At 40.0% G+C, this 17,167-nt stretch overlaps 1 protein-coding gene across 3 annotated transcripts in view; it reads right to left on the bottom strand.

Annotated features, from left to right (window-relative positions):
- The window catches only part of LOC136844421 (uncharacterized), a 28,604-nt gene that overhangs the window by 2,971 nt on the left and 8,466 nt on the right, over window positions 1-17,167 (bottom strand). For all 3 annotated transcript variants that reach the window (XM_067113609.1, XM_067113618.1, XM_067113628.1), the window contains exons 5-11: window positions 14,020-14,159; window positions 13,431-13,520; window positions 12,865-12,991; window positions 5,765-5,856; window positions 4,640-4,776; window positions 4,204-4,281; window positions 1,216-1,272 (exon numbers count right to left, since the gene is read on the bottom strand). In XM_067113609.1, the coding sequence (XP_066969710.1) occupies window positions 1,216-1,272; window positions 4,204-4,281; window positions 4,640-4,776; window positions 5,765-5,856; window positions 12,865-12,991; window positions 13,431-13,520; window positions 14,020-14,159 (721 nt within the window). The remainder of the gene's footprint in view (window positions 1-1,215; window positions 1,273-4,203; window positions 4,282-4,639; window positions 4,777-5,764; window positions 5,857-12,864; window positions 12,992-13,430; window positions 13,521-14,019; window positions 14,160-17,167) is intronic.

Raw genomic sequence — 17,167 nt, 5'->3', positions numbered from 1 at the left:
TTCAAAGCTCATTCTAGCATAATCTGTGCAAAATACACAAACAAAATCAGTTACCTGTGAATCCAGAACTTTCTGAATTTCCATATACAGTACCCCTACATAGTACAGCAATATTTACAATAATTCTGTCTTTTCTAGGCGCAACTGAATTCCTTAGATCTAATGATAAGGTAAAACCAAATTTGCTATTGATCAAAACTGGAACTTAATACGTACATAACGTGAATTATTGCGCAATGCTACAATATCAAGAAAAATCTGACAATTCTCCTTTATCAAATCTTAGTTTACAGCAAAAATAGGTAACTAACATCTGCAACTAACTATTCAGGCAACCCAGCCCTCAAATTCAACCTTAAATTCAAACAATCCCTCAAAAGCTATCTTGCACTGGAAGTACAAGACTCGGCAATCAATGTATGACCCCCATTTCAACTTAAGCAATGAATGAGAATGCTCCGTACTTAAATATAATTATTACTGATTACATTTATCTAGCCAATTAGTCACATTTCCAAACTCTCATATGACTTATCTAAAAGAATTTGTTATCAATAAAGTAAAAACAGAAGCAAGATCGTTTAAGAAGTTGGACAGCTGATTAAGAAGAAATCAAAGGAATGGCTAAAAGTCGAAGGTAGAAAGCAACGTAGCTGGAGCCAAACGGATGCATCAAAGTACCTTTGGCACCACCTATAGTGTGGCACTCAGGGCAAATTATACTTTATTACAAATCTATTAATATTGACCTACAAGGTGTGTTGCCTAAAGACTTATGCACATATTTACAACAGGTAATTACAAAAGAGAAGAAGTAATGAATGTAAAAAAAATATAAGTAAAATCTATAACTATTTCCCATTTTTAACATCACTTTGAAAGATGATTTTGAAAACTATGCTAATTAGTAAATACCCTTGTTCCTATTAATATTTTGAAACAAACCTGTACATATGCATGCACATTCTGTTTACAGATGTAAATACATCTTAAATACTTCTTAATATATTGTAATTCACTTCACCTTGGGACTACTTCACATCAAAGGGAATCCTATGTAGTAAGTGCATCAACCCAAACCAGGGGAAGTGAATTAGGTATTAAGAGGTAATTGTGAACCAATATTTCAAGAGTTAAAAAAAATCTCACATCAGTGATAAAATTACCATAAATGCACATACAGCAAACAAGAAAATTAAAGGCTTTAAATCTTACCTGATCGAGGATAATTGGCTAGAACTAGGGAAACCTCCATTCAAGGTCTTCTCGCATCTGAAAATCACACTGAATCCTGATGATCTATTCACACAGTTACAAATATTCAAGGTTATTCATGCATCAACACAACTCTCTAACTACTGCTGCTAAAATGCTTGTCAGCTTCAAAAGCCAGTAAGAAGTTGATGAAAAAGACATAAGGAGAATGATTAAAAAACTTGGTGTGGCCTAATGATTTAGAAATGAATTTCAGAAACATACAATCCATATTGTACCTCCAAGATAATCTGACGTACATCCCTAAAGTTTCTCATAACTAGGATTTAAATAACTGGGCATAAGTCATAATTCACACAAAATGACCGAAATACTATATACTAAAAAGCACAATTTAATTTAAATCTAACAGTCATATCTTTTGAATGCATACGGCAACACAGTAAAGTACTTCCATCTCAAGAGTGCCTAACACATGGAAAATTATATAACTGAAAATTATATAACTGAAGAAAACTTCAAAAAATTATAGAGTACCGTCTCTTTCGTTCTGAGTAATAATACACAACAGGATAGCTAATACAAAATATTAACCACAACTCACAATGAGACTATTTTATCAGATTAATTACAAAAGAAGTTGTATGTTTTTTAGATAAGGTCTGATACTTATTCAGATACTGTACCATGTTACCTCAATGTCTTCTTACTTTAAAATAAGTTCAAATTTGTTTCATTAATGAAAAAAATGACAGTTACTGGATTGTGTCCTGCCCATACCACAGTTAAATTCATAAGGCTGTCTGGAAAATACTTTGGTTGAATGTTTTACCAATATTAAAAGCCGAATACATCTAAATTGAGTAAACAGTGCTTTTTGAACAATTTTGTGAAGCCAGGAATTGGAACAAGATTGAAAGAACTGTCAAAACAATTACGACCAAAAACTGTATCACCATGTGAATTAAAATACAGGCACCTGTAAAATTCTTTCCAAAGTTGATATTGCTACTCACCATAGTGAGAGATTAATACATGTCAAAATGACAATGAATGAATTAAAGTTTTTCAATTGTATTCTAAAGCAAGCTACTCAACACCTCTACAATCTTTCAGTATCATTTGTAATAACTGTATGTCACAACAGAATACATGTTGTGTTTTATTCTGCTATGGTTAAAAGATCCATAGTTACATATATATGTATATGCAACTAAGGGTCCCTTGACCATAAATAAATCAATAAATGACATAACAAAATATAACCTACCCTTCAATATTATTTCAGTAATGTACACAATTAAAAGAATCTTAAATCTAGGCACATCATTACTGACTCAGTATTACCCTAGCTCCTAAACTAGAACAAAAAATCCCTTACATGTCATTGAAAATAATGAAGCAAAGCTATAACTCAGCTTCGCAAAAAGCTTAGGAAAACTAGTTTAAGCTTGCGCACATAGACACAGAAGCTTATCTAAGCTAAAAGACAATTAGAACGTGTCTTTATTAAAAAAAAAAACACAGGTTCAGAAGTCTTCTACTACCCATGTAGCCTTTACCCTCAGCTCCAAGTGCAAATGTCATAAAAAATGTCTAATTTCTTATACATAAGCCAAAAAAAAGGCATACATTTTTCTACCAAGTATACCCAAAACATATATATAAACATACCCCATGCATAATGTACAGCCTTTTAAAAGAACTTAGCATCACGGAAGTGACACCAAAGCAACAACAAATCTAACGTGCATGCGACTTGGAAAAAATCTTGACGATGAGGACCTGTTCTCAATCAGCAACTAAAAGCCATTTTCTGTCACCCCATAAGTAAAATTTACAGAGCCTACAACCCTAAATGAAATAAAATTCCTCAAAAGTTTCACTTTTATACAAAAACTTAAGACTTGTGAGCCAAGGATACATAATCAACTGTGAAGACTAAAAATTGGCAATAATGCAGTAAAAAGGATAAACTGCCACGTAAACTTATCATATGGTAAAGACATGACCAGGAAAAACAAATACCACAATGATGACCTTACAATCAGAACTACACTCAAGACATTTACAAAGAATAACTCACTGAGGTGTAAACCTGTCATAAGAAAATGCACCCAAGTCTCCTGTTTAAAAAAGGAGACAGCTCTTAAGGTTAAAGAGTATCTCCACTTACTCCAAACACTCCTGTATCCTTCACAGGCATAATCAATTCGTTTTTAAGCACATAAAAAGGTGTATTATCATTTGTGTTCTGTGCAAGTGAAGAAAGTCTATCATGTGTCATGTGCATGTGTGAAATAACACCTCAAAAATGCAAATAATCAATGAGAACAACACATTTTCAGAAGAATAGCTGTTTTCTAAAAGGCTTCTTTAGTTTGTGATAAGCCTTTAGTTTGTGATAACTTGAAAACATGTATGTGTACATTCAAAATGCAAACAAAAGACAAACATGGGATAAAATGTACTAACATACATACATTTCTATTAATGTGTATATATATATATATATATATATATATATATATTATATATATATATATATATATATATATATATATATATATATATATATATATATATATATATATATATATATATATATATATATATATATATTATATTATAATTTTTTTACATAAACAACAACTTTCTTATATTATCTGTATAATCAAGACTACCAGAATAAAAGGAAATTACATGAAACACAAACTTTAAATGAATCTACCTAAATAAAATTGCAATACTGTATGTAGCTGACTTAATAAATAAAAAATACTCAAAATATCATGCTATCTCAACATTATTTTCAAAATGTTTTACAATTACATCCTTAAAAACTTTCTTTTTACTTCAAATAAAATATATACACATACTATAGCTATATGTACTATTTACGAACAATAATAAAAAGCTGCATCCAACACATACGTAAACATCCTCAAAAGAGACATTTAAAAGAAACACTCCGTAAAACAAACTTACATGCTTAGTAAAGCCATGTTAAGATCATGTGTCGAGCCTGGACTGTGGATTTCATTTTCCTGCAATTCACACTCAAGCCTGAAAGCAACAAGATATTGTAGCATCACAAATTCTAGTCTCTAGGAGGAGGTAGAGGTCAGATAATTTAACAGTGCACTTCAGTACAGGAATTTGTATAGAGAGGGCATAAAATCTACAAAACATTCATCAAATTCTCTACGGTTTTATATGAGACTTTTCATAAATCAAGTACCGGCAATATACAACTTGTAGGACAAAAACTAACTCAAATAAAACAAAGATAATCATTTAATATGTACTTCAAATCATACAGAAAACACAGTGCTTGTCATAGTTCTAATGAGTGCAGATAACACCAGAATTTCCATGAAAGAAAAAGTGGGAGAAGAAACAGCTGCGCAGAAAAAACACTCACCTGAGCGCTTTCACAAGTGTGTGTTGCTGCGCCATCAAGAAATTGACTTGTGACTTAAGAACTGCAATCTCACCATCCCTGTCTCGCAGCTGCTCCTGTAGATCCACTATATTTTCCTCTAGACTTTGGCACATAGCCTGTAATAATGATGGTGTCAATTACATCTCTGTTTCTCTACAACCAACAGTGGGTTTTTGATTGATTTGTATAGATTTTAGGCGCATATGCCAAGCACTGGGGCACCTACTGCCATTCGGCACTGAAACGGAAATTGACAGTAAAAGTTTGAAAGGTGTAACGAGGGAAAAACCTCGCAGTTGCACTATGAATCAACTGTTAGGAGAGGGTGGACAGTAAGATGGACGAAAGAGAATATGAACAAAGGCACAGTCAAGGGGATGAAAGGGGTTGCAGCTACGAAGGGACGCTGCAAAGACCCGTAAGTAATACCTACACTCGGCACTACCCTCCCTACGGGGACAACCAACAGTGTGCAATGCTAATTCCGTACAACACTGTATTACATTCAAATACAATGGTAGAACTTACCCGACATTTTTCTCAGTCACTTTCTCTTGCCATACTAACCCTCTTTCTTAATACTTTAACATCATTTCTAACTGCAACAGTACCTCATCCTAACACTAGTATCACTATAATTTACATGTATTAATGATATAATATACAGTATAAGTTTTAGGCCCTGTAACCATGACTGTATGTTCTTTTCAGCATCCCTTAAGCCCAACAGTTTTTCACATTTTACTTTTCATCTAATCCCTTTGGTCTCACCCCCTTGGAGGTCAAGTTTCTCAACTTTATCTTGCTACAATTTTCCCCTTCATCTATTTTGGTCACCTATGTCAATGATAATTACAATGATTATAAAAACAATAATAGTAATAACAATGCTGTTTTCTCCTGAATTAATCTTCAACCCTTCCATATTCAGCATCAGATCAATGCAGACGTGAATCAGAAGCCCACAAACTACAGGGACACTTAAAAAGTGTCTGATAACTTTCAAGAGTAAAGTGTATCAGTAATCACCCACTAATACCTTGACATGAGAGGTACTACAAGACCTCGGGCAACAAGCAAAATATCCCAAACGAGACTACCTACCCGACTTTCCTCGAGAGTGTCATGAGCCCCCGGAGGATCATCCAAACAAAAGAAGTCTCGAACACACTTCTTTTCGCGGATTTTTGCATGCCCTGAAAATTAAGAGGCTTGGTGTTACTTTAATACATATCAAATTAAAATGTATACAATGATTTCTCAAATGAAATGTAATTTGCAGTGAACAATAACATGCATTATTAAAAAAAATGACATTTTTATTCTAAAATAATGTTTAACACATACTTACCTGTTAGTTACATATAGCTTTAGTTTTGACGCCACGGCAAAATTTCAAACGTACAGCGCCAGTCCGAATATCGGGTGATCGCTCTTTACCTGCCCTCTCTGTCGGGTACTAGGAACTATTCCAACATGCTTCAGAATAATTTGCCCTACCTGTCCCCGTGGGGAGGAGGGCGGGCTTTTAGGTATATGTAACTAACAGGTAAGTATGTGTTAAACATTATTTTAGAATAAAAATGTCATTTTAGCACATACAACTTACCTGTTAGTTACATATAGCTGATTGACACCTTTAGGAGGTGGGGCAATGACAGCTAAAAGAGTTGTTGGAAACATTAAGGTTATTAATGTAGAAAATTTCTTAGTTCCTCACCTGCTAAGGTAGCTGATTCCACAGTTACTGCCTCAGTAACCTGCTATCCTTAGAGCAACCGCTGGGTATAATGACCTGTGTGAGATTGCTTAAGCTGGGTATCAGTCACCTAGGACATGTACGTGACAATACCACAAGTATGCCTGCTCAGGCTTAGCACACAAACATCATGAATTACAAAGGGGTCACCCAACACCAAAGAAAAGCATAACCATAAAAACAAAACCAACTGTGGGGTAAAACTAACCAACACTTACCCTCACAGACAACCGTAAAAACCTTCACACTCCAAAAACAAGTAAGTAAGGTAGGTTAGTCCTCCTTTACCCCTTTACCCATTACCGTGCCAGATACAACAAAGGGCCCTAACGTGCTGCACTCATCAAACACTGTCTGCACTTATAGAGAGATAATGCAAAGCAAATACAGACTTACATCTCCAGTAGGTTGCTTGCACAATATCTTGAAGGGAGAGGTTCCTTTATAAGTTTAGAGAAGTAGAGATAGCCCTCACTTCGTGAGCCTTCACTTTTACACATTTTCAAATCATTCTCTGAAATATTGGAGTGAGCTTCAGAAATCAGATCTCTAATAAAAAAGGACATGGCATTCTTGGACATTGTCTAAGAGGGTTCCTGACCGAACACCACAAGGAATCTGAAGGACCCCTAATATCTTTAGTCCTTCAAATAATATTTCCATTCTGACTGGCAGAGTGAACTCTCCTGCTCCTACCTACCAATTCCACAGACTGGAATCTCAAAAGAGCGAGGCCACGGGTGCGAAGGGTCTCGTTTCTTGGCCATAAAAAACAGTTTGAAAGAACAAATTGCTTTTGAAGCAGAGAATCCTACTCTCTTATCCAAGGCGTGGATCTCACTGGATTCTCTTAGCTGTAGCTAACAAAACTAAAAGAGGGTTTTCCTCGTAAGATCTCTTAAAGAAGCAGAATCCATAGGTTCAAATTTCTCAGACATAAGCCACTTCAGGACTACATCAAGATTCCACGAAACAACTTTTAGCATCTGACCTCTTAGAGGTACCTCAAGGATTTAATAAGGTCCGTTATATCTTGTTATTAGAGATATCCAAACCTCTGTGACGTAAAAAAAAAAAAACAGTACCCAGCATGCTACGATAACCTTTAAGGGTGGATACAGAAAGGTTCTTATTCCCGAGGAACAAAAAGAAAATCCGCAATCTGCGTCACTGAGGTTCTGGAAGAGGAAATGTCATGATCTTTGCACCATGAACGAAACATATTCCACTTGGACTCTTAGACCTTGATCGAAGAAGGTCTTCTGGCTCTAGCGATGGATTGAGCCGCTTTTCTTCAAAAATCCTTTGCTTCTAAGTAGGCGTTCGATAGTCTGAACGCATGATTGTTAGCCGCAGACTTGACAGGTTTTCGTGAAATCTCCTGAAGTGGGGCTGTCTGAGTAAATCTACTCTGTTTGAAGGCTCCTCGAAGTTTATCAAGAGATCCATGAGAACTGGGAACCAATCCCTGGAAGGCCAGAAGGGGGCTATCAACGTCATCCTGGTGTTGGAGTGGTGCTGAAATTTCTCAACACCGCACCTAACATCTTGAACGGCGGGAAGGCGTAGGGGTCCAGACCCGACCAATTCAGTAGCGTGCGTCCGTCTGGAAGGCTGCTTGGTCCGGGACAGGAGAGCAGAAGATTGGGAGCCTGTTCGACTTGTTCGTCGCGAACAGGTCTACCAGAGGTTGACCCCAAAGTCTCCACAGCGACTTGCACACTTCTTCGTGCAAAATCCACCTGTGGACAGAACCTGAAGCCCTGCTCAAGGAGTCCCTCTCACGTTGAGGCTCCCTGAATGAATCTCGTTAGAGCAGAATCTTGTGCTTCTCTGCCCACAAAGGAGGGTCTCTTGCTACCTCGCTGAGGAGTAAGAATGAGTGCCCCTGTTTTTATGTAAGACAACGCTTGTGGTGCTGTCTGAATGAAACCAGAACTGTTTGTCCCTGTACTAATGGTAGGAAGTGTACGAGACTCAGGTGTTGCTTTCCAACTCCTTCTTGTTGATGTGCCATTCTTTTTCTGGGTCGATTCCACAAACCTGAAATTTCTTTTGCCCCCAACGCCGCCTCCCCATCCTACTTCTGACGAGTCTGCAAACAGTTCCGTGGTTCGGTTCGACGGAAACAGAGAGTGACCTTTCTCAATTTTTCTTCCGATCTAACCACCACCTTAGATCCTCCTGATACGGTCCGAGATTGGAAAGGAGAAGGAGTCTGGAAGCGTTTCCTGTTCCATTGCTCCCTGAGGTAGAATTGAAGGGGCTCATGTGAAGTCTCCCAGGAGACATACTTTTCTATTTACGCCAGAGTTCCCAGGAGGCTCATCCAAGCCTTTGAACAGGTATCCATATCCAGAAAGTTCTGGACTTTTCATGAGACAGTCCGAGATGCTGATCTGACGGAAAGCCAGAAAGGAACTGTTTCCAGTCTCACTCCTAAATAGATCCTGGATTGTGAGGGGAGATAGGTGAGACTTCTTCCAATTGATTAGAAGTCCTAGCTTCTGTGTCAAGCTCCAGAGTTACTTTCAAATCCTCCAAGCACTGAGACTGAGACTGGGAAACTAAGGAGCCAATCGTCCTAGATAGAGAGAGATCTTTATTCCTCTGAGATGAAGAGCTTTGGCAACAGTGGACATAACTCTTGAATACTTGGGGGCTGTGGACAGACGAAGCACAGAGTCCTGAACTGGATAAGTCTTCTCCTGGAAAACGGTTAAGAAACTTCCTGGACGCGGGATGGATCGAATGTGAAAGTAAGCGTCCTGCAGATCTACTGAAACCATCCAACTCGGAAGAGAATTGGGATCGGATTGCGTGATCTCCATCGAAACTGGTTTCTCCACGAAAAGGTTGAGAGAACTCACGTCCAGGACTGGTCTCCAGCCCGCCTGAGGCCTTTTGGAACAAGAAAAAGGCGGTTTAAAGCCTGGAGAGTTGACTTCTTCCACGATCTCTATCGCCTTTTAAAGCATGGAGTCTGCTTCCGCACTCAGAACCGAAAGCATTTTTCTGGTTGCTGGAATATGCTGTCAGCTAAGGTTCTGTTGCAAGAGGGGGGCCTCTTGAGGAAGGATAGAATATCCTTCCTTTAGCACGACGTGGTCCACTGGTCCGCCCGATCTCCTCCCAAATTTGCCAGAACTGCTGAAGTCTGGCTCCTACTAGTGCATGGAGGACATGCAGATCACTTTTTAATTGAGGGTTTGATAGCCTTGGAGACAAAACTTGCTTTGCCCGAAACGGTGATCCTGTATCGGGTGAGGGCCTGCTAAAGGGCCTATCTTGATTAACTAGAGGACGCAGTTTGCTGGCAGAGAAGGTTGAGGAGCTTTTGGTTTTGAGTGGATTGTGCCAAAGGTCTGTGTGGACTTTGAGTAAGGGATTTCACACTTCGCCACAAGTTCTTGAGGGAAAAGGTACTTCTTATCCAGAGGTGCGAAAAAGAAGAGCCGATCTTTGAGTCCTAGAAACTCCACGAAGCGACAAAAGAGCACCAAAGTTGTCGCTTCTAAGAACTCCTAACGTGGAAGATGGAGGCTAACTCAGACGCACCGTCACGAATCCCTTTATCTAAGCAGGACATAACAGAAGAGAAATCATCGAAATGCGCTCGAAAGACCAAAGACTTTACCTTCCTACCCAAAGCGCCAATAGTCCAGTCCATAAAACTGATGACTTCAAAACTCGGAAAACGTTCTTCAAAAGGTGGTCCAACTCTGAAGGAGAAGAAAATCCGAAATGAGTTCATCGCAGAGAATCCATTTAGTAGAATCAACGAGACTGGAGAAGTCTCCTGAGAGAGGAGAAGCTCCCAGAGAGAAAAAACTTCCCCAGTGTCGTGAGCAAGCCTTCTCGATCTTAGTAGAAAGCTTGGAAGGAGGGAAGCAGAAAGTGGTTTTCCCCAGATCACGCTTGTCTTCCAACCAGGTTCATTTTCTTTAATGCCTTCTTGGCTGAAATAGAAAGCACTAACTTCATAAAGGAAGAGGTAGGAGGCTTCGAGTCTCGTACTGAGAGAGAGAGCCGGGCGAGGGGTGCAAAATCCTCAGGAAAATTATCAATAAAGCGAAAGAAGCTTCTTATAATCCGAGCGAGAGAGTCTGTCGTCTACAGGAAACTCTTCCACAACTTCTTCCTCAGACAAATAGGAAAAAACCTTCCGCTTGCACATACACATCTTGTGAAGGAGGAGTAGTGAGCCTGAATAAGAGCTTGAGGAGGGAGCCTGAGCCTGAGTAGGCGCCACAAGAGGAGCCTGAACTGGCGCCACAAGAGAGCCTGAACTGGCGCCACAAAGGAGCCTGGGATGGCGCTCACCTGGCGCTACCTGAGGCGCTTGAGCCTGAGAGAGCGCTAAATCTTGAGGGAGCGCCTGAATTTGACTAGGGCGTGGAGCCTGATCCTGAGCCTGAACCAAAGGAGGATCAAGAGACACAGATCGAGGAGGAGCTTGGATGCTGGGCGCCTGAGAGCTCTAGGACGAAGGAGGAGGCATCAAATACACTTCAGAAGGCTTTGCTGGAGAAGAATCAGGCCTTCCGAGCCGCTAAGAATGCTTCCATTTTTCTTGTGCATCGCTCAAGAAAAAGTCATGAGTAGACGAGATCCAACTGGGGAACGATGATCAGTAGAGCCAGGATCGTGAGGAAGAGGCGCAGAAGCCTGTGGCCAGGCTTACGTGAAACCAAAGGAGAAACACCGAACGCTGGGCAATACCGAATGGGAAGTCTTATACCTCTTGCGCATTACGAGTCTTGCGCCTGGGAGAAGACTCTTCTTACTGAAAATCTCTCCGGACTCTCCCAAAAACTACAGGAAGGCTGTGATGTTTAAAAGGCTTCTTCTTTCTGAACCGCTGAAGGCTAAAGATTCCTGACCTCTTCAATGGTCTAGACTCGTGGAAATCTCCAGTCTCTGAGGCAATCACTGGAGCTTGAAGAAAGACACTTCCTCTGAGTCGCCCCAACGGCGCCTGAAACAGCCTGGGAAACAACAGGACTGGCACCCGAGGGGCGGCTGCTGGTGGAGCAGACCCCACTCGCTCCCTTGGACTTTCAGCATGTCTTCTCCCAGGGGCAGGGGAGCTTGACAGAGGCTTAGGTCTAGGAGAACGAGTAGGCGAGTAACCACCTCCTCCACCACACTAACACTTTGCACGGCACTTAAATTATTCACAATATCTTGAAAGAATCCATACGCTCATGAAGGGATTTTCACATTAACGCCAATATCCTCCATGGCCCCCACAATAAGGTTAAATCTGGCGTCCATCTGACTTGATACTCAGACAAAGTGTAACGGGTTCAGGATATCAGAGTCAGGAATAGGAATATTAGTAGCCAGGTGGATTATTAATAGAAGTTTCCTGCATAGCTAGGGAGATTCCTGGTTCTGAGAGAGAAGAAGAACTTCTAGCTAAAGCTTTCCTTGGCTCTATCTTTCTCAAGCTTTACATACTTAGATAGAGCCTTCCAATCTTTTTCAGTCAGTTGACACATTCATCACACTTCCTCTCATATGAACATTCCTGACCTCTACAAGCCACACAAATTGAATGAGGATCAAGACCAGCCTTGACCAACCTCGTCTTACAGCCTTGCTGCATACCCTAAGGTATAAGACCCAGAATCTGACATAATTATCAGAAAACCTGACTAAATAGGTGACAAATAACTGGCAAAGCCGCAAACCAACAAGAGTTTCACCAAGTGAAAACAGCTCGATAGGCAGATACAATGAAATTTATTTCAGTACCGACAACAATGTCACCGGCGTGACGGCAAAATTATTCTGAAGCATGTTGGAATAGTTCTAGTACCCGACAGAGGGCAGGTATGGGCGATCACCCGATATTAGGACTGGCGCTGCCTTGCAGTGTTTTGAAATTTTGCGTGACGCCAAAACTAAAAGCTATACGTAACTAACAGGTAAGTTGTATGTTAAATTATATGCTCTTGTTACAACCCGGTTCCAAAAATCCTAAAACTGAATCCATCTAAACATTTATCACATTGTTCCAACAAAACAAGAAAAAAATAATCGAGACAAATTCCATCAGAATATAATATACTTTGGAGGAGCAAAATGTTCATAATGATTCTCAAAACTCTTAAAATCCACTAGGATAGTTTGTACAACGCAAACTCTTTAAATGAGGTATGCAGGCCTCTTATTACTCGTTAACAATAAAACAAACTATCTGTTCTTATTGTTGTTAAGCACCCCATAATCACTGCAAAACATTAAAATAAGGAGATGGGAAGTCTAAGCCTTTAAGCTGTATATAGTAAAACTACAGTTTGTACTGTGCAAAATATAAGAGCATTGTACTTTTATACAAACTCCTGATAAATGTAAATTGTTTTGCAATACAACATAACTGAACTATTATTGTAATAAATGATCAAATACTGGATGAGTGTCTTCTTAAATGCCTTACCAATGATATTATCAATAAATGCCTGCAGTCCTAGTTGCCGGTCTTCAAGGAAGATGGGGTCAAAGTTATCGCCAAACCACCTTTTAGGAGGCAGAGCAAATCTCAAGCCAGGAAACTCAGATCGTAGCTGTTGATTAATAGGAAACACTGAACAAAATCCTAGTTTCTGAGTACCAGAGTGTAATTTATCATCATCTTTATAATAAAAAAAAAACAATCTAATACAGTACTGTATTGAACTACTATTGTAGAATTTCATTTGTCTCAGGTGTTATACAGTGATGCATTTTTTATTTTGTTGATACAGATAAAATGAACATTACAAGAGATAACTGAAAATAAAAATAATAAAAACTATACTTTGGTCATATCCAATATTAGATTGGCAAATCTCAATCAACAGCAACAACAACTACCAATGTAACACAAACTATGGTACAGAGAAACTATCTCTAAGACAGGACCCATTCTCAGGTCAACATGGCAGTTTTCAAGGCACTTTTCTTTCACTATCAATAATAATTCAACTACTGCGAACAAGAACTATTTTGAAAAATCATACTTACTCTCTTGTTCAATCTCACAAAGTCTGTATAGCGGCGAAAGACAAACCACTGATCACCAGAGGGTCGATGCATAACTTGTATTTTGAAAACCTGTACAAAGGAATCACAAATGAGATTTTTATTTAGAAAATTACTGTTATTCCCATAAATGGAAATAAAAATGAATTTTATAACAGTATTTGTGTAATATTCGAAAAAATAAAATACTATAGTGAGTACTAAGTTACAATCATTCTTTTTCAGAGCCCTATGGAGAACATTTAAAAGTTCCAATATAGATTCTGAGTCCCTTTATAAACTGAATCTTAAACCTTCATGGATGCGCAAGTTGCTTCACAACATAACTTCACAAAATAAGGGCTAAGTTTCTCAAATTCAATAACTCTTTGGAGACCATGTAAGAGCTCTATTGCATATTCCAAATCTTGTGTTACGATTTGATCATAAAGCCTACATAGCTAAGTTTTTTACTTCAAAACAATACTAACCATTTAAAGTTGAATCACCACAACTGTATATGATTCATAAAGAAATTACTGTAAAGTTTGTAATGAATTTTCCGGTTCTGCTCCACTGAAAACATACTTACTGTGAATCGTGACCTCTCCTCCAGAACTTCATAACCAACGATGGGCATTCTATACAGGCAAGTGTTGTTGTTTCCTGTGTTCTGTGAAAATCCAAGGGCAGTCAGAGGACTTGAAAGAGGTGAAGAATCTGTGCCAGGGCCTGTTGAAGAGTCAAATAAAAATTTGAAGTTTTTAACTTTTACATTTCCCATACAATACCACAAAAAATGACATTTTTATAATAAATAAGATTTATATCATACTTACCTGTTGTTTACATATAGCTGTAATCTCGATCTCGACAGAAAATTCAAACGGTCCCGCTAATATATGGTCAGGTGATACGATCATCCCGCCTCACCGGGTACCTGGATCCATTTCCATCAACAACTAATCATATTTCTATGTCCCCTTGTCCCTTATGGGAGTATGGTGGAATCTTTTATATGTAAACAACAGGTATGTATGATATAAAAATCTTATTTTATTATAAAATGTCATTTTTATACATGAACTTTACCTGTTGTTTACATATAGCTGATTGCCACATTGAGGTTGGGCATGGACAGCTGTAAGTGTTAATGGAAAACCTGAGATCATCAGGCTAAGAAAAAACGCTTAACTTTGGATCCTTACCTGCTAAGAAGCTGTTTTTCTCAGTTACTGCCTCTGTAACCTGCTATCCTTAGTGCAACTGCGACCTAGTAGCTCAGTGACTTCCAGGTTGTTATATGGAGAAAGGTCTGTTGGCCCAGCCGGTTCGACACAATCAACCAAAGCATATAATGCCCTGCTCAGGGCGCAGTACCTGTGCCATCCACCATCATATCACCCAACCATAAAAAAACTCACACCAACCTATTAAAATTAGACCTACTAGGCCATCTAACCTCTTAGGCTCAGTAGTCGACCAAAAGAAAACTTCTGCACCAAGGAAACTAAGGAGAGGATCTAGAGCCTCTGGTTTCCTTGCCCATCACTAAATGTCAGACGCAATAAAGGGGCCCAATGTACTGCAGTCTTCATATGTGGTTTGGATCTGTCTCAGATAATGCGAGGCAAAACAGACGAACATCTCCAATAAGTTGAACTTAGAATGTCCTTTAAAGCCATGTTCTTCTTGAAGGCTAAAGAAGTTGCAATAGCCCTAATTTCATGAGGCCTCACTTTAACTAAGGGGAAATCCACATCCCTTAATTCCTTGTGTGCCTCCTGAATCAGTTCTTTCAAAGGAAAGCAATCCCATTTTTAGATAGAGGGTTCTTGGGGTTCTAGTTGAGCACCATAAAAATCATGAGTTCTCTTACACTTCTGGTCCTGTCCAGATAGAATTTCAAAGCTCTGACCGACAGAGAAGTCTCTCCGTTTCTCTTCCACTCAGGAGTGATAGGCTAGGAATGGGAAATCCCTTGGCCATGGATTACTAGGGTTTTTGTTCTTAGCTAGGAAACCCAAAGGTGAAGGAAACTACAGCCTTATCCGCACAAACCAACTCTTTTGTCCAGAGCATGAATCTCACTTACTCTCTTTGCCGAGGCCAGTGCCAAGAGAAAGAGAGTTTTCTTAGTTAGATTCCTAACGAGCAGGAACTCAAAGGCTCAAAAGATTTGGAAGTAAGCCACTTTAGCACCACATCCAAATTCCAATGCGGTACTAAGAGATTTGCCTTTAGTGGTAGCAAAGGATTTAAGGAGTTCTGCAATATCTTTGTCTGAGGAAAGGTCTATACCTCTATTCCTGAAAATTGCCGCCAGCATACTCTATACCCTTTAATCGTGCTGACAGCCAATTTCTTCTCCTTGTGCAGAAACAAAAGAAAATCCGCCACCTGGCTTAGAGTCGTAGAAGTGGAAGACACTCCAGACTCGAGCACCACTCCCTGAAGCGCTTCACTTCGCTTGATAGACCTTTGCAGACGAGGGCCTGGTTGATCTAGCCATTGCCGCGCCACTCTTCTAGAGAAGCCCTCCTCCTGTAGAGTCGCCGAGAGTCTGAACCCCTGTCAGATTTAGATCTGACGGGTTCCTGTGGAACTTTCTGCTGTGCAACTGGCACAGAAGGTCTGGTCTGAATGGCAACCTCTTGGCCAATCCACTACTTTCTCCAGTAGCTCTGGAAACCATGATCTTCCTGGCCACCATGGAGCTATAAGGATCATTGACACACCTTTGTGTGCTCGAAACTTTTCAGGACTTCTCCCAGCATCCTGAAGGAGGGAATGCATAAAGGAAGAGACCCGACCAGTCCAGGAGCATGGCATCCACCGCTAATGCTTCTGGGTCTGGAACAGGAGAGCAAAAGAGAGGTAGTCTGCGGTTTTCCCTAGTTTGCGAACAGGTCTAACATGGAGTTCCCCAAACCTTCCACAGGCCTTGGCAGACTTTCTGGTGGAGGGTCCATTCGTCGAATGACCTGGAGTGACCTGCTGAGGATATCCGGCTCTTACGTTGAGAGCTCCCGGGATGAAGCGAGTTACTAGCTCTATGTTCTTGGTTGCCGCCCACAAAAGCAGGTCTTTTGCATCTCGAACAGAGAGAAGGAGTGAGTGCCTCCTTGTTTCTTCACGCACGCCAGAGCTGTGGAGTTGTCCGAGTGCACTACTATCTTTTGTTTTCCACCAGAAGCACAAAATGTTCCAAGGCTAGATGAATTGCCTTCAACTCTTTCGCATTTATGTGCCAGTCCTGTTTGGGATGAAGACCAATTGCCTGACACTTGAAGATCCCCAATGTTGCTCCCCAACCCTCGTCTGAAGCGCCGGAGAACAACATCAGGTCTGGGTTCCTCTGTCTCAGTGACAAACCTCGATCTAGTTTGCTCCTGTCATTCCACCATGACAGGTCTTGCTTTACTTGGAGTGGATAGAGGAAAAACAAACGAATCCCGTGTCTTTCTTCCTGTTCCCAGATCTGCTGTAGGGAAGAACTGAAGAGGTCTCATGTGTAGCCTCCCCAGACTGATCTAACATCTCTAGCGATGAGAGGGTGCCTAAAAGGCTCATCCATTCCTTGGCAGAACAAGTCTTGGCTGCCATCAGGTATCTCACTTTCAGCAGGCATTTCGATCCTTTGAGACGTCGGAAAAACCTGAAAAAGAACTGAGTTCATCCGAACTCCCAAATAAGTCAAGTCTTGAGATGGAGAGAGTTGTGACTTTGGAAGATTTACT

Source organism: Macrobrachium rosenbergii, chromosome 2 (assembly GCF_040412425.1).
Source record: "Macrobrachium rosenbergii isolate ZJJX-2024 chromosome 2, ASM4041242v1, whole genome shotgun sequence".
NCBI lineage: Eukaryota > Metazoa > Arthropoda > Malacostraca > Decapoda > Palaemonidae > Macrobrachium > Macrobrachium rosenbergii.
Note: the sequence above shows the minus strand (reverse complement) of the source record. Positions and strands in the feature narration are given on the sequence as shown.